Raw genomic sequence first — 18027 nt, 5'->3', positions numbered from 1 at the left:
GCAGGGAAGTACTGAAGGACCAGTTATGGATGCTAGGAAGGAAGCTGAAGACCAGAACGCAGAGGGTAGCATTCTCAGAGATCCTGCCGTTACCCAGGGCCAATGAGAAGAGGCAGACGGAGCTGCAAGCAGTCAATGCTTGCACTGGTGTGAGGAAGAAGGATTCCACTTCGTGCGTAACTTGTTGACGTTCTGGGGAAGAGCAAGCTATTCAGGAAGGATGGACTCCACCTCAGCGGAGACGAAACGAGGCCACTTGCAAGCAACATCAAGAGAGAAATTGAGAAGTTTTTAAACTAGGAAGAAGGGGAAAGCTGACAGTTGACCGAGAAGACTCAGTGGATCATGGACAGGACAGAAATCCGGTGGATTAAAAGGGACACAAGAGGAAAGAAAGTGCAAGAAAGTAACATGCCACAAACTCAAGTATATATACACGAACGCAAGGAGTTTAAGGAACAAAATGGGTGAATTAGAAACTATGGCACAAAAAGAGAACCTTGAATCATCAGCATCACGGAAACATGATGGAACGAGTAAAACGTCTGGGACACTGTGCTACCGGGATACAAGCAATACCACAGAGACAGAGTGGGTCAAAAAGGTGGGGGCGTTGCCCTATACGTCAAAGAGGGAATTGAGTCTGCCAGGGAGAACACACCGGAAACAAAGAATAAGTTAGAATCTCTATGGGTCAAAATTCTGGGAACAAATGGAACGGAAATGAAGATTGGCATCTACTACAACTCCCAGAGCAGTCCAAAGAAATGATGGCAGAGATTAAATACAACTGCAAGGGAAGCAATGCAGTTATCATGGGTGACTTCAATAACCTAGGCACCTCTGGCTGCAGTGGGCGATTGCTTCCTGGAACAACTTGTCAAGGAAAACACTAGAGGAAATGCAATTCTGGACTTAATTCTAAATGGACTACGAGGACCGGCACAAGATGTATAAGTAGAAGGGACGCTGGGAAGCAGTGATCACAATTCCTTTTAAAATCTGGCACACTGCTGGCCTCAATCACCTAATCTAATCTAATCTAATCTAATCTAAACCTTAAGATTATATACCGCATCATCTCCATGAGAATGGAGCTCGACACGGTTTACAAGAACTTAAAATAGTGGGTAGAGAAGAAGAAAAAGGATTACATGAACTTATGTGTAGAAGGGGGGAGAGAAAGGGGGGAAGGATAGAGCTACAATTTGCTGAAAAGCCAGGTTTTCAGTTGTTTGCGGAATAACTGAAGGGAGTTCAGGTTCCGCAGCGGGGTGGTGAGGTCGTTCCAAAGACCTGTGATTTTGAAGAGAAGGGATTTTCCCAGTTTGCCTGAATAGTAGATGCCGCGTGGAGAGGGGAAGGCTAGTTTAAGCCTTTGGGCAGTTCTGGAGGAGTCGGGACTGGAGGAGTTGAAAGACAGTGGAAGTTCGTTCCTATGATCAACCACCCTTTCGGTGAAGAAATACTTCCTTGTGTCGCCATGAAATTTCCCACCCCTGATTTTCAGCGGATGCCCTCTTGTGGCCGAGGGCCCTTTAAGAAAGAAGATATCATCTTCCACCTCAATATGGCCCGTGATATATTTAAACGTCTCTATCATGTCTTCTCTCTCTCTACGTTCCTCGAGCGAGTATAGCTGCAATTTATTCAGCCTTTCCTCATACGGGAGATCTTTGAGTCCCGAGACCATCCTGGTGGCCATTCATTGTACCGACTTAACTCTCAGCACATCTTTTTGGTAATGTGGTCTCCAGAATTGTACACAATATTCCAGATGAGGTCTCACCATGGATCTGTACAACGGCATTATGACTTCGGGCTTCCAGCTGACAAAACTTCTACGGATACAACCCATCATTTGTCTTGCCTTCGATGAAGTCTTCTCCTCTTGATTGGCAGTTTTCATGTCTTCGCTAATTATCACCCCCAAATCACGTTCTGCCTTAGTCCTAGCCAAGGTTTCACCATTTAGTGTGTAAGTTCTGCACGGATTTCTGCTGCCAAGGTGCATGACTTTACATTTTTTAGCATTGAAGCTTAGCTGCCAAGTCGAAGTCCACTGTTCCAATAGAAATAGGTCCTGCGTCATACTGTCGAGCAAAGTGCTCTTACTTACTATGTTGCATAGTTTGGCGTCATTGGCGAATAATGTGATTTTACCTTGAAGCCCCTGCGTCAGATCTCCTACGAATATGCGGCACTCCACTGGTCACCTCCGACGTTTTGGAAGGGGTACCGTTTACCACCACTCTCTGAAGTCTACCGCTTAGCCAATCATTGACCCATGCAGTCTATGTTTCTCCCAGACCCATAGATTTCATCTTGCTCAATAACCTGCAGTATGGGACGCTTTCAAAAGCTTTACTGAAGTCTAAGTACACGACATCGAGGGACTCCCCCACATCCAGCTTCTTTGTTACCCAGTCAAAGAAGCTAATTAGATTGGATTGGCAGGACCTTCCCTTGGTAAATCCATGTTGCCAGGGGAAGGGAAATTGGCAATAAGACCACATAGCCATCCTGACTTTTGTGATTGAGGACAGGGCACAGGTCACCGCTCGGCTAGCCGCAGGTCCCTGTCACTGTATCCAACCCACAATTCTTTTATCTATTCAGGTTTTCAGAGAGATTAGAGAAACTAGGCCTCTTCTCCCATGAAAAGAGGAGACTGAGAGGGGACATGATAGAAACATTCAAGATAATAAAGGGAATAGACTTAGTAGATAAAGACAGGTTGTTCACCCTCTCCAAGGTGGGGAGAACGAGAGGGCACTAAGGAAGTTCTTTTTCACCCAGAGAGTGGTGGAAAACTGTAACGCCTTCCGGAGGCTGTCATAGGGGAAAACACCCTCCAGGGATTCAAGACAAAGTTAGACAAGTTCCTGCTAGATCAGAATGTATGCAGGCAAGGCTATACTCAGTTAGGGCTCAGGTCCTTGACCTAGGGGCCGCCGCATGAGCGGACTGCTAGGCACGATGGACCACTGGTCTGACCCAGCAGTGGCAATTCTTATGTTCTTACATATCTTCACCAAATTCGGCGTCTTAGTGCTTTTTCTTCATTCACCTGGTATTAAATTTTGGAACCCTGATTTTTTAACATTGATCTGCTTTTTCACACATCGCTATTTGCATTTGGCTACTGACCCATGTCATCCAGGGTAGATCATTGATTCCATTGCAATGACAAGCCTCACAACGCTTAGAATATCCTCCTCTTCAGACCATTGAAGATTTTCTGAGCCATCTACAATGAGAGTCTACAACGTCGGGGAATCGCCCGCTGGAATTGTCGGCAAGGAATGATGCTATGGCGGATGTCTCTGGGCTTGATGTTACTCTGAACCTCTACGTCAAAATCCTACCTCTGGAGCCGCAAAGAGTCAGTTCACCATGGGTGGAAAGTATTAATACCCCGGGAGGCTATCACATCTATCGATCTGGCTTCGGATTTGTCTGCAGACTTGTTAAATCCCAAGATGAATGCTGTGGCAGGAACGGCTATGGAGCAAAGGGATCAAGGCCAACAAGCAGAAGTTCTGGTGGGTGAGCATTCTTTAAGTCCACAGATTGGAGAATTGGAAAAAAAAATTCATGAATAGAAAGCTGAATTAAAAGAGTTTAGACAGGAATTGTCTTCTATCAAAATTAATATGGAAAAAACTGATAAAGAATTAATGGGGTTAAAACAAATCCAAGAAGCTTTGATAAAAGATAACATAAATTTAAGGAGAAAATTTAAAATCACTGAAAATAACTACCGTGCTAATAATTTGCATCTTCCAAATTTTCCTAAAGTTCCTTCAGTGACACCCAGAGAAATGCTAAAAAAAAATTTCATGGAAATTAATATTCCTGAAGAAACTATACCCCCTTTAACACAAGTATATTACTTGCCAAATAAAAGTCAAGAACAACAGTTAATAAATCGTAAACAAGATCAATTTCAACCAGAACATCAATTGGATATTACGGCTATTTTAGAGACATCAGATAAAGAACTGGCTAAACCTGCTACTCTTTTAATAACAGTAGCGTTATTACCAGATAAAAATTTGCATCATGAAATTATTCTTTAAAACTAAATATAAAGAATTTCTCAGTTTGGAAATACAAATATTTCCTGACATTTGCAGAGAAACTCAAAAGCAAAGACGTCAATTCCTGATTTTGAAACCAGGAGTTACATCGATTGGAGGTGTCTTTTTCTTCAGGTTTCCATGTAAATGCATAGTCAAATATGGAACTAACAAATATGTTTTCTTGGAACTGACATACCTAACTAGCTTTCTGGCTTTAAAGCACCTTGAAAAAGAGGGAACATCGAATTGAATTAGGAACTTTGGACTTCCAAAGTCTTCATTGTCAGATACTTTTTTTCTTAGTTTGATTTACCCCCTCCTCTGTTAAACTGCACTAGCAGTTTCTAACGCAGGGAGCCGCGCTGAATGGCCCGCGCTGCTCCCGACACTCATAGAGTTCCTATGAGTATCGGGAGCAGCGTGGGCCATTCAGCACAGCTCTCTGTGCTAAAAACTGCTAACGCAGTTTAATAGAAGAGGGGGTTATTTCTTACTTATTTGGTTACTCAGTTAAAATCTTGGATCTCAGTTTATGAGGACTTGAGTTTTGTTTAAGTAGTATTGGTAATTGAAAAAAATTTTCTTTATCATTGTACTTATTCAAACTTTTCTATGGTTTAATGTTTGATAAAATGTTTAAATTCATAAATAAATTTTTAAAAAAGGGGTTAAAGTCATTGCAGGAAAAGTACATGAAGTGTAATTTCTTTCCTACTGAGGTAGAAAATTATTGAACACCCATTGTAAATCTAAATAAATAAATAAACATTGGTTAGCCTTTAGCTGAACTGTGTTCAGTGTGTCATGAAGTTCTCATATTGCCTCTACTCTCATTAATAAGAAGCAGCAATGCCAGCTAGCTTCCTCCCACTCAGCAGTCATGCTCTCCTGTCTCCACAGCCTGGTGATCCTTGTGGTGCTGAATATGATGCTATTTTACCGGCTCTGGTCCCTGGAACACACAGCCCATACTTTCCAGACCTGGCAGTCGTATGCACTTTCCAAAGGGTAAGAAAAACGTTCATTTCCTATTAGTGCACTCAGAAAGGGATCAGAAAGGGCATGATCTCTGGCTTAAAAAGCTCATCACCCTCTGTCCATTCCACTTAGCATAATCTTTCCTTTTTCCCTGCTCTGCATTTCTGTCCCTTCCTTTAACCCTTTCAGGACCATAAGGATCGTAGGCCAATTTTTGTGGTTTTGACGACATTTTTATGGTAAAAAGGGCTTGCAGATGCCAAAAAATTGATTTTTTTTGTGAAATATCATTATTTTTATTTAAAAAATCAAACTTCTGGCTTATGGACAGTGTGGCAAGTGAATCTTCTCGTCAATCTGGCAACGACGCTAATGAATGAATGTCGGAACCAGTTTGTTTACATAAAGGCAGTATCCTATGGAATCCGTACATATCAAATTTAGAACTGTAGACTATCCCAATCAAAATTTATAGGATTTTAAAGTTATGGGACAAATATGTCCCTTGGTCCTGAAAGGGTTAAGGACTCTTTTTACGAAGGCGCGTCAGCCGGTTTAACATGCGTGACTTTTCATCACGCTCTAACCCCGTGCTAGCCAAAAAACTACGACCTTCTTAAAAGGAGGCAGTAGCGGCTAGCGCATCTGGCGGTTTAGCGCGTGTTAAACCGCTAATGCACCTTCATAAAAGGAGCCCTAAGTTCATTAAGAAAGCCTTAGATAAAATTGTTTGGCAAGCAGACCATTGTGGTGAACAGACTGAAACAGCAGATGATCAAGGACTATTTCTTCAATTCAGAACATTAATGCTTCTATAGTTAAAGACAATATGATATTATGACCTAAAATTGAGGCTTAAGAAAATGAAGTCGGAACTAATAATTTGAGATTAAATTAATTTTCCTCGACTTCCATTGAGATCTCCAAGGGAAATATTTCTTCATTATTTGGCTGAGAATATTATATGTATCATTGTTGATTATTAAGTGATATATTTATGGTTATTTGTATGGATATGTTAACACACTTATTATAAGTTTAAAAATGAATAAAGATTTAAAGAAAATATCTTCAGAATAAATTCCACCTGCAACTGCAATCTACTGTATGCCATCAGCAAAAAAAGAAAAGAAGGAAGATGTTATATTAATTGAACTGTTTCTAATATTTTGGAATTCTCTGATTCTGATTTGATGACCACTTCTACTTAATTTGTATCCTTGGCATTGAAATCTGATAGAGACTGGCTTCTTCATGTATTTTTCCAACATAAGGAAATAGACTTCCTTAGCAACAGCAGCAGATGAATCCAGAGACTAGTGGGATAACACACATCTACCAGCAGCTGGAGATAGAGAAACTGATTAACAGGTGGTCTTATTGGCTGGCATGCTCCCTGTATCTTCAGTATTCTCTATCTCCCAGCAGGTGATGGTCGCTTTTCAACTAGCTCCTGAATTCTGGCTGTGACTGGAATATTATTTTCTCCTGTTGAGGTTTCTCTTCAGTGAGACTGCCATTCTATTTTCTCCTGTTTAGTTTTTCTCTTCAGTGAGACAGGGGGTGTCTGGCAGAACGGTGCTGGCTTTAGGGGGTTACACCTGGGCCCCACCAGGTCCCTGCCTCACCCTCCCTCCAGTGATAGAGGGTCTGACTTGGTTTCTAATTTTCTTCTTTCCCTTATCATGTATTTAAAAAAAAAAGGAGACCAAATGTACTGTCTGGGTTTTTATGCACTGCCAGTACTAAACAACCAGCATCTACAAGCCCTCACATCATTAAGGTATGTTTTGTTAACAATGACTGTGGTTTCTTGCATCCACTGTGGGGTTTGTTATAAAGTTTTTACGTTCTGGGTTTTTCATTGAGTGTGTGGTTGGTTATGGAAATTTTAGGCTGTGAGTTCTTGTGCTGCGAGTGAGTAAGTGACGGGCATGTTTTAACTGCGAATTCCTGCCTCGAGTATGTGAAACTTTTTTGATAAGCCCACTTTCAGTTGCGGTACTACAAATAACATAAAGCCGTGTTTCTGGGCGAATAAATGGCAAATACTTTTTTGACGCTGCTCTGTCCGTTGGCTTGGACAGCTCCGGGAGAGAGTTTGCAGAAGAAGTCGGAGTTAGATATTTGCCGCGCTTCGGGAGGCACACACATTTGCAACTCTGATTTCGCAGAGAATGGGAGTGACTCGCTTTATTATGGTGTTGGAGAAATTGTGTGTTTTTCCCGCTCACAGGAGGTGCGCAGGTGTGTTAGATTCTTTGGTGGGCCTTCCGTGGCAGTTGTAGCCTACCTCCCTGAACAAAAAAAAATAAATTGTTACTCTGTACCGCAGCTGTTGTGTGCTTGAAGGCCGCAGCGTTGGTGAGCCTGGAGGCATGCTTTGCTGTTCCCGCTTCAGTCAGGTTTGTGTGGTTTTGTGTCTCTGAGGTTTGATTTCTTGAATGGTGCAGTTTTCTTCTGGGGGACCCATCACAATCAGGCATATGGAGATACTCAATTCTATTCTCTGCTGCCCAGTTTCAGCTTGTTCTGGAATGGATCAGCAGGAGGTGAATCGTTGTTGAGCATGGTCAGTGGCAGGAGATTATTCTGTTTTCAGACCAGACATCTCCTCCCTCCTAGGGTTCCTGTCTGGTGAGAATATAGAACTCTGATAAACATAGGCAGGTTTGCCTGTTTTATTCTTCTTTGACCAGGTGTACAGCACTGCATGTGTCTGGTAACGCTATAGAAATTATTACTAGTTAGTAATCTCCCTGCCTTTATCATCTCAGCATTCTGTGATCCCCCTCCTCCTGTGTAGTGTGTACAGTATCATTCCTCTATATCCCTATGCCCCCGCCGCGTCCAGCATCTTCCTTCTGTGTTTTTATTCTCCCCCATGTCTAACCATCTTCTCTCTGTGTCCATATACCTTCCCATTTCTAGAATTACCCCTCTGTCCATATACCACCCCATACAGATGCAGCATTCCCCTTTTTGTCCCTGTTCCTATGCTCCCATCCATCCTCACCATCTTACCTTTTTGTATATCTCCCTGTGTCCAGCTTCTCTCCTCTCTTACTCCCTTACACCAATGTGTCTCTCTTTCTTCCTTCCGCTATGTTCAATATTTCACTCAGTCTTCCTTCATCCCCTTAGTTCAGCTTTTTTCTTTCCTCTCTTTTCCTCCCTGCAGGTACTGCACCCCTCCCCCTTCCCTCTAGCCCCCTTCCCATGGGTCCAACACCTCTATCCTCATCCTTCAGCACCCAGGTGTGGGTCTGACACCTCTCTCTTCCCTGCAGCTCCTCTTCACCCATCATATGGGCCCAGCACCTGTTTCCCTTTCCCCAGACCAGATCCAGCAACAGTCTCCCTTTCCTTCAGCTCCCTTTCCTTCCTTCCACGGCAGTCTTGCAAGGCTTCTTTGGGAAGTCCCAGCAACCATTTTATCTGAGGAACCTGTAGGGACAAGGGACTGGGGCTTCTCCTGCCCAAAATAAACCACCAGGGGCCAGATGCATTAAAGTCAGCGATCGGCCTTAGATGTTTGAGCCAATCAGAGCTCCTCCCTCTGTAGATGCCTAAGGCCTCCTCACCTTATGCCCCTTCCCATACATTACATGGAATACAGATGGAGGAGCCCAAGGCCCTGATTGGCTCAGACACCTGTGGCCCCTTGGTTCCTCCCCGTGTATCACATGATGCACCAAGGAGGAAAGGCTCACCATTTTGGATCAGCGGGCCTTGAAGGTGGAGGGACCATGCTTCCCTCCTGCTTCCAACTTCAGAAAAAGGTGCCCGGGGGGGTTCGTGGGAGAATCCGGTGGCAAGAAGGAGTGGACATCCCTCCTGCCTTTTTGGGGGGTAGGGGATGGTTCAGGGAGGGCCTCTGCATCCCTCCTGCCAATTTTCTTACACGCACGGGGAGGGGGGCTGTCATTGCAGGAGGGAAGTGGGCAACCCTTCTGCTGATTTTTACTGGTGCGGGGGGGGGGGGTCGGTCCCCGGTGCCATGGAGGGATTTCATCATGGGGTAGGGCCTTTTTCTTTTTTTTAATGGGGAAGATATTGTTCATTTCTCTTGCAAGCGGCTGTTCGGCCCAAAGCTTCCCCTTTGATGCGAGCTGACCAGGAGAAAACAGGAAGTTGCGTCAAAGGGGAAGCTTTGGGCTGAGCAGCCGCTTGCAACAGTTGCCAATGCCGGGCTCTCATAAAAAAGAAAACATTCAGTTTGAAACGGAAAGGCAACCACAAAGATGAGGGTGATGGGCCAACTAGGGGAAGAAATGCATGCACCTTGGGGCCCAGGGCAGTTGCCCTGTTTGCTCTTCCCTAACAATGGTCCTGGTTAAAGCACCACATTGGCGGCGGGCCCCCCTAACATTTTCAGGCCTGATACACGTGCTTACTGGGTCTACCCTTTAATCCAGCCCTGCCTTTTAGCCATTCTGTCACCGCTTCTCTTCAATATCTTCTTGGCACCATTACTAATACTCTGTCAATCAATTGGATTCTCAGTATATGCCTATGCCAACGATATACACATTTTGCATCCTATCAACGTTGAAAATCCAAAGGATTTAATAGACATTAATAAAAAGATAGAACATGTTAGGCAGTGGCTGCATGAATATAAGCTAGTGCTAAATATTTCAAAAGCAAAAACAATGTTATTTCCCTGGAAAGAGGATCTTACAATGAACTCTCATATTTCTCTGAATAATATCCCACTACAGATGGTTAACACTATCAGAATTCTAGGCGTAGCACTGGATCAAAAGTTATAATAATAACAACAGTTTATATACTGCAGAACCGTGAAGTTCTATGCGGTTTACAATGATTAAAAATGTTACAGATTGAGTAGTATTAACAGAGTTGAAGTTTAGCAATCAGTTGTGGGGAGAGATTGTGCAGTGCAGCTACCTACGTACTTTAGGAACATATATGTTTTTAGGTGTTTCCTGAATTCCCCATAGGTATTTGCAAGCATGAGTCATTGTTTCAGATCTTTACCCCATAATGCTGCCTGATATGAGAAGAGATGTTTATGATGTCTTTTAAATTTACATCCTCTAACCGGTAGGGAAACGAAATTCATGTTTGAGCTTCTCATATGTTGATTGGTTGAAAAAGAGAAAAGGTCAGATATAGTTTATAGTTTATTCAATTTTTGATTAAACGCTTTTTCGTTTCTTCAAAGCGTTGTACAGAATAAAAATAACTTTACAGAAAAAAGTAAATAAAACATTTAATACAAACTTTTTAAGATCAACATGACTGACGTATATATATCTATATCTGGAGGTTAGGCCGAAAAGTACCTTAAAGCAGAAACAGCCAAACTTAAACTTCACACGAGCCTCCATTGGCAACCAGTGCAGGAGTTGGTAGGAAGGAGTTACTTGATCGAACTTCTTCAGCCCAAAAATCAGCCTGATTGCCACATTTTGCACCAGTTGTAATCGCTGGGTAATTGCCAGATAGATGATATTGCAATAGTCAAGTTGGCTTAGTATAAGGGATTGTACCATAATTCTGAATGATGAAGCATCAAAATATGCTGTAATGGACCAAAGTTTCCAGAGAGTAAAAATCCCCTTTCTAACCAAAGAGTCCACCTGGTCTTTCATGGTTAGGCCCTGGTCTAGTATTACTCCCAATACCTTCATAGTAGATTGGATAGGGTAACTAAGTTTGTTGATGTGCAGCGATGTTTTAGTATCTAGTGGGTGTGGCGAGCTACGAAGAATTTTGTTTTTTCTGAGTTTAGCTTCAGTCTAAATTCAGACATCCATTGTTCCATCACATTTAGTACTTCTGTTGCCGTAGGAGTAGCTTCAGAGAGGTAGTGAATGGGATAATGATCGTGAAGTCATCTGCATAACTAAAAAATTTTATCCCTAGTTGGGACAATTGCGCACCTAGTGATGACATGTAAACATTGAAAAATAATGGGGACCCCTGTGGAACGCCAGATGGATTACTCCAAGTGTTAGAGAGATTGTAGTTAAAGCATACTTGATAGGTACAGGACGTAAGAAACCTTGGAACCAGTCTAGCACCTCACCTTTGATCCTAATTGCATCTAAGCATTGTAACAGCTTCCCATGGTCCATTAAGTCAAAGGCGGAACTCATATCAAATTGCATAATCAGGGCATTAAGGCCTTTACTAAACAAGGAACGTAAATTGTCTAAGATGGCCAAGATTACTGTCTCTGTACTGAATAGAGGTCTGAAACCAGATTGAGTTTCATGTAGTAAAGAGAACTGGTCAAGATATTCCATTAATGGGTATGTACCAGTCCTTCCATGATCTTTACAAAAAATGGAATGGATGCTACTGGTCTATAGTTGGTTACTAATGCTAGTGATTCTTTACTATTTTTTGGAATTGGGGTTATGATGTGGCCATTATTAGTAAGAAATTTACCGTTTTTTTAAATTATCGGTCAGATAGTTCAGCAAAGTTAGTTTAAAGCCTAATGGGGCTGCTCTCATAATTTCTGGGGGACAGGAGTCCAAGACGCAGAATGATTTAGTGTACTTGTTATATAATTTGATATAATTATTCCATTCTAAATCTTGAAAGGTGGTCCAAATCATATCCGCTGGTATTACATTTCTTTGTACGTTTACTGTTTGATGTTCATGTATGTCATTTGTCGAACAGTTATTTCTTAGGTTTTTAATTTTTGAGTCGAAATGCTGTGCTAGGTCATTTGCAGAAGGTAGCTTAATATTATGCATGGGTTGAGTGTAGCGTGTGGTGTCAAATGAGGTCTTGACTAGGTTGAACAGTTCTTTTTTATTGATTCCTTTCGGGCTAGTATTAGATGAGTTAATTTTGGATGAGTAAAAAGCTTTACATTTTTCTTTTATCAATTGTTTGTAGATTTTTATGATGGATCTCCAGTTGTTCCGGTCTGACAATTTTCCCGTTTTCTTCCAGATCCTTTCCAATCGTCTTACTACTTGTTTAATTTTTAAGAGTTCAGTGTCAAACCGTTTATTATATTTATTTGAGCAGCTTTTACTATTTCATTTAGGGGTGATTTCGTCTAAAATGGATACGCTTGTTTTCGTATCCATTTGTATCATATCACGACCACATTGGCTCAATCGTCAAGAATTGCTTCTATAAATTGCATATGATAAGATCCCTGGCAAAGCCAATTGAACCAGCAGCAATAAATATCTTAATCCATTCCCTCATAATATCCAAATTAGACCACTGCAATTCTTTACTAAAAGGTATCTCACAGAAAGAAAGAAATGAGAAGACTTGGGCGTGGGCAGACTTGATGGGCTATAGCCCTTTTCTGCCGTCATACTCTATGTTTCTATGTAAGATTACAGATAATCCAGAACACAGCAATAAAAATTATTACAAATTCAAAACAATTTGACCTCTCTTGAAAAATACACATTGGTTCCCGATCACACACAGAATAACGTCCAAAATAGCCCTCATAACCTTCAAAGTCAGAGCTTCAAATATGCCAGCCTTCCTAGATAAATTATTAATTCCTTACAATACTCTAAAATCCCTGAGATCAAATAAACAACACCTATTACCCATCCCCTCCTTGAAAGTTATTAATATTAGATGCGCGGACATCTTTTCGGTTACAGCCCCCCAAATCTGGAATTTATTTCCCTTCTATTTACGAGAGGAATCCTCATTAGAAAGATTTAAATGTTCATTAAAGAGCTTTCTCTTTAGAGACACCTTTGCAGACTAAGTCAGTTGATCAGCAATCAAATTCAGGATTTTTAACTATGTCCTCTTTCTTTTTAATTAATTATTTCCCCTTCCTGATATTATTATCTTACATGTTTTCTATCCTATTAAGAATTGTAGTTTCCTCCCTTTCTCCTTTTGTTATTGGTTAGTTTTTTTTTTTGTTATGTCTTGTATATGTGATTTTATTTATCATTTATGTATCCCCAATTTTTTAACTTGTAAATCGCTTAGAACTATTGATAAGTGTTCAATCAAATTTTAATAAAACGTGAAACTTGAATCCCAGGTGTCCTTTCTCAAGAAGCCTCTTCTGTTTTTTCCTGGCCCCGACATGCCATCTAACCCCTGCAGGAAGTTTCCACAGACCTCTGCAGAGTGGGCTGAGATCCTGGAACTGCAGAAGCGTTTCCACAGTGTGGAGGTACAGAAATGGAAGCAGATCCTGAAGGCATCTGTAGAGCTGTTGGATGAGGTGAGTGGACATTTCTTTCCTTCTTCTCTCATAAAGAATCTCTTCAAGCCCTTACCCCTCTTTCTTCCACCATCAAGGCAGAATCCTGGTGCAGTTCGAGAGAGGAGCCAGTACCATTCACAGTGAGGAAGCTGTATAATTTTTTTTTTATTATTTGAAAGTCGCCGGGAGCAAGTGGTGACGTAAAACCCGCGCATACGCAATCGTGTTTTCGCGACAGATCAGGGAACACGATTTTTTTAGTGCGCATGCGTGGCCTAACATTTTATTATATTAGATAGTCTTTCCACTCTTTCACAAGGTATGGCAAGAAGTTAGGATCATCACGAAGCCATAAAGGATAAGCCCCGGGGGGGTGCAGTCCCCGATTAGAGCTCCAGTCCATCCACACCCAAGCGTGATCTGAGATCACATAAGGTCCAATCTCTGCATGTTGTATCCCGGAAAAAAGAGATTGAGATATCAACAAGTAGTGAGCTCGAGAAAGATGGGTGTAATCCCGTTCACCTGGGTATAAGAGCCGCCAAACATCCAAAAGATCCAACAGCTGACACAGTTGAGGGAGACCCTTAGCCTCAGGGACAGCACCACCAGAGGGAGGACGTGATTTATCCAAACAGGAATCCCAAGCGACATTAAAATCACCCCCCAAAAACATTGGTAGTTGAGCCTTGGACAAAAGAAGAGTCTTCAACCGAGTATAGAAGGCTTTATCATAGGTATTAGGAGCGTAAATACATCCAACCAACACTGTAACACCCGCAATCACTGCCGTACAGAAAACATATCGGCCTCCCCCGTCAATAGCTATGGGAGTGATCTGGGTAATTTAACATGCTCCAGGTCAGTAAGGTGTGTCTCCTGCAACAAAGCAACATCTGCCTTGACCTTTGCAAATTTTGTAAGATGTTTGCTCTTTTAATAGGAGAATTAACACCTCCAACATTCCAAGGTTTTCAAGGTCATCCATCCAGTTTTCCAGAGCTTCCAAGCGGCTCAGCTGTTGCGTCTGGGAGGTCTCAACGCTCCCCACAGATGGTTCCATAGCCACCTCTCTGCTTCAGAGTGGAGGGGGCGGATAGGGGTGTACTCCTGAAGTTTGGAGGTGATGTAGGCTGGTGTGGTGAGATTGAGTTGTTTGTGAGCTATTACCAGGGCCTTGAATGTGCAGCGTTTGTTGATCGGTAGCCAGTATTCTGCTTGGAGGGCTGGGGAGGTGGGGGTTGCAATAATTGAGGTTACACAGGAGGTGGATTGCTGAGTTTTGAACCCGCTGAAGGCATTTGAGTTCCTTGGCGGTCACTCCATTAAATATGGAGTTATAGTAGTCCATCCCAGAGAGTACATAGGCGTAGAGAAGTTGAGCTAGGTCAGGTTTGGAGATGTAGGGTTTGATCCTTCTCAGTTGGTGCAGGTAGTAGAAGGAAGTGGAAACCACCTGCGAGATGTGGGTAGAGAGGGATAGTTGGTCATCTAGTATTATCCCAAGGCTGCGCACTTGATCTTTCGCTGTTAGGAAGGTGGACTCCCATGATAGTGTTGGACAGGTAAAGCTAGTGGGGGGTTTTCTAATCCATAGGAGCTCTGCTTTGGAGGCATTTAGTTGTAGTTTGTTGTCTGTCATCCAGTTTTTCATGTCAGAGAGGCAGTGTTGAAGGTTAGTGAGTTGGGCAAAATAGCTTTCACCTAGGGGTATCAGTAACTGGATGTCATTGGCCTAGGAGTGGACTTTGATTTATAATATTTGACAATTTTTAATGACTGGTTTGATGTAAAGGTTAAATAGAAGAGGGGACTGCAGGGCACGCTGGGGTACTCCGTATTTGGGTTCTGATTTGTGTGGGCCTAGTAACACTGACTGTTCTTCGATGCAGAAAGGAGGTGAACCATTGGAGGGCGGAGTCCTTAATTTCTTGGTTGGTGAGTCTGCAGAGTAGGAGCTGGTAATCGATGGTGTCAAAGGTAGCACTCAGGTCTAGTAGTATTAGTAGGGCGTCGCTGCCTTTGTCCAACATTGCCCAGCTGTCATCAATAATGTCTAGGAGAATCACCTCCGTGCTGTGGCCTGCTTGGAAGCCGGATTGAAAAGGGGATAGGGCTGCTTGTTCTTCTATGAATGGCTGTAATCAGTGGAGTACTATTCATTCCAAGAGTTTGGAGACGAATGGGAGGTTGGAGACTGGATAGTAGTTGCTGGGGTCATTTGGGTTGAGATAGGGTTTCTTGAGAGTGGGCCTGATAATTGCCGATTTCCAGCAGAGTGGAACCTTTGTCTATATCAATTAGATTATTGAACACTCTAGATAAGTTCAAGAACAACCTTAAAACCTTCTTTTTTGAAGATAAATATTAAGATTCATATTGAGGTTCAAACTGGTGTAGGTTGAGTACTACAAAATATAGAACTACCATATTGTGTTTCCCTACCCCCTTTTTACTATAAAATTTTGTAGTTCAAATTATCCTAAATTTCTGTATGTGAATGCTTGATTGTTATCCATATTTCTGTAGCAAGTGTATGGTTATTTGAAAATGAAAATAAATAATAAAATAAAAAATAAAGCGTTTGTAGAAAAACTTAAAGAAAAAAGGCAGAAGAGGGGAGATTTAACAGACATTTAAATACCTCTATGTCATAAATATACAGGAGGCAAGTCTTTTTAGTTGAAAGGAAACTCTGGAACGAGGGCGTATAAGTTGAAAGTAAAAGGGGACAGACTCAGGAGTACCCTAAGGAAATATTACTTTAAGGAAAGATTGGTAGATGTGTGGATCAGCCTCCCAGCAGAGACAGTGGAAATGAAAACTGTATCTGAATTCAAGAAGCTTGGGACAAGCACATAGGATCTCTAAGGGAAAAGGAGGCATGGTATGGATATCTGGATCGTAGTCATCACATAGTTATGCACTCCTCCCATTACTCTCCTCCTGTTACCTGTTTATACCTCACCTTACCTGTTTATACCTCATCTCTTTGTCCATGTTCACATTATTCTTTTCCCCATGGCTGTGGGGACTTGGAGCATACACAATGTTGCCACTGCCAGGACCCTCATACTCTCCTCTTGTTTTCAGAGCAGAAGCATGAGAGTAAGAGAAGAGTTTCGTGTGCACTGCACATGCCCCATGTCAGCCATACCCTCATTTCCACTGAATCCTCAATCTAAACCTGCATCTTGTGGGAGGCATGCCCTGCTGTTTTTCCCCCAAACTGCAACCATGTTATGTTTGGTTTTTGTTTTCATACAGATGAAGTCATCTCTGGAGAAGCTTCAGCAAGGGATTGTTGTGACAGAGCCACCACTGGAGAATGAGAAAAGGCAAGGGTAGGCATTGTTGTGAGAACTGAAGAGGTAGGGAGCATTCCGCACCCTCCGTCTGCTGGCCTGGGAAAGCAATGTGCAATAAGTGCTGCATTTGTGAAGAATCCAGGACTGGAAGGAGTCTGAAAGTACCTCCAAGCTCTGAGATCTAACAGTGCTCTTTAGTTAGAAGCATTCCAGAACCACGAGCAGTGGGGGTAGTGAATAAGGGAGAAGAATGTGACAAGTGAAGCATCCCCTGAAACAGGACTGTTACCAAGATGTTGACTTTCCTCCCCTCACCAGAGAGAGAGAGAGCGTCCAGCCCCTTCTCTCATCTTCACAGGCAGTGTTACCTGTAAAACACTTCCTAAGGTGTGACTTAGGGGCAGATTCTCAAAACTAAAATGTGCCTTTAAGGTGCTCACTAAACCAGTTCCAACCGGTTTAGTGTGCATGTATTTTAGCAACGGATCCTGTGGTCTTTTCTAGCAGTCTCCGATACTGCCATGCAAATATAGTACAAAGCGGTCACTAATATTAAAATGAGCACTCCGAGCAATTCTCTATAATTGTCGAGTGATTTCCTAACCTTGTTGTGCCACATTTGCGGCCAAAATTTGCTGACAGGTCTGAGCTGTTGTTGCCTTACTTTCTTATCAGTGCCTGAGTGCTGATTGGCTCAGGCGCTGACAGGAAAGTAAGACTTGACAGCTCAGACCTGTCAGAAACTTTTACTGCCGTCAAGCGAACCCCCCCCCCCAACACCACACCCCCTCCGGCAGCAGGAGAGATGCCCACTTCCCCCCACCACCACCAAGCAATTCCCCACCCCTCGGCAGTGGGAGAGATGCCCACTTCTTCCCATCGGAGCCTGGGCTAATCGGAGCCTTAGGCACCGCCCCGGCACATCCCAGGATACACCAGGGAAGGGAAGTCCTGCAATTTTGAAGAGGCAGGCCAGCTGGTTGGAGGGAGTAGGTGGGGACAGGGGGGTCATCTGAGGGATGAGGGGTGTCAGAGGGCTGTTGCTTGACAGCAAGAGGGAGTGAGCATCTCCCGCTGCCAGGGATTAGTGTTTGGGAGGGGTTGCTTGATGGCAGCAGGAGGAAGTGTGCATCTCTCCCAATGCTAGGGGGGTGTCAGGAGCATTGCTTGATGGCAGGAGGGAGTGGGCATCTCTCCTGCTGCTGTGGCAGGGGTGCTTGATTTTGGCAGTGTGCATCCTTTCTGCCAATTTTCGATTTGGGTTTTTGGTTTGGTTTTTTATTTGTGCATTTATTCTGTGCATGTGCCCTTCACTACCAGCAGCGATGGGCACATGCAAATTTAGCGAACCTTCTCTACTCTCTGCCAACATCATTTGCATGCACAGTTTATGGAGAATGACTTGCCTTTTTGAAATTGCTACAATAATGGCTGTGACAGCAGCCCATTGGTTTTTACCACAAAG

General features: G+C 42.8%; 1 protein-coding gene across 6 annotated transcripts in view; it reads left to right on the top strand.

Moving 5' to 3' along the window:
- Window positions 1–17242, top strand: part of GRAMD1A (GRAM domain containing 1A) — a 275350-nt gene extending 258108 nt beyond the window's left edge. For all 6 annotated transcript variants that reach the window (XM_033914365.1, XM_033914366.1, XM_033914364.1 and 3 more), the window contains 3 exons: window positions 4986–5093; window positions 13152–13272; window positions 16522–17242. In XM_033914365.1, the coding sequence (XP_033770256.1) occupies window positions 4986–5093; window positions 13152–13272; window positions 16522–16602 (310 nt within the window). In that variant the 3' untranslated portion in view covers window positions 16603–17242. The remainder of the gene's footprint in view (window positions 1–4985; window positions 5094–13151; window positions 13273–16521) is intronic.
- The last annotated feature ends 785 nt before the right edge of the window (window positions 17243–18027 follow it).

The sequence above is a fragment of the Geotrypetes seraphini genome, chromosome 11 (assembly GCF_902459505.1).
Source record: "Geotrypetes seraphini chromosome 11, aGeoSer1.1, whole genome shotgun sequence".
Lineage (NCBI taxonomy): Eukaryota > Metazoa > Chordata > Amphibia > Gymnophiona > Dermophiidae > Geotrypetes > Geotrypetes seraphini.
The sequence above is the reverse complement of the archived record's forward strand: the minus strand, read 5'-3'. Positions and strand labels throughout refer to the sequence as shown.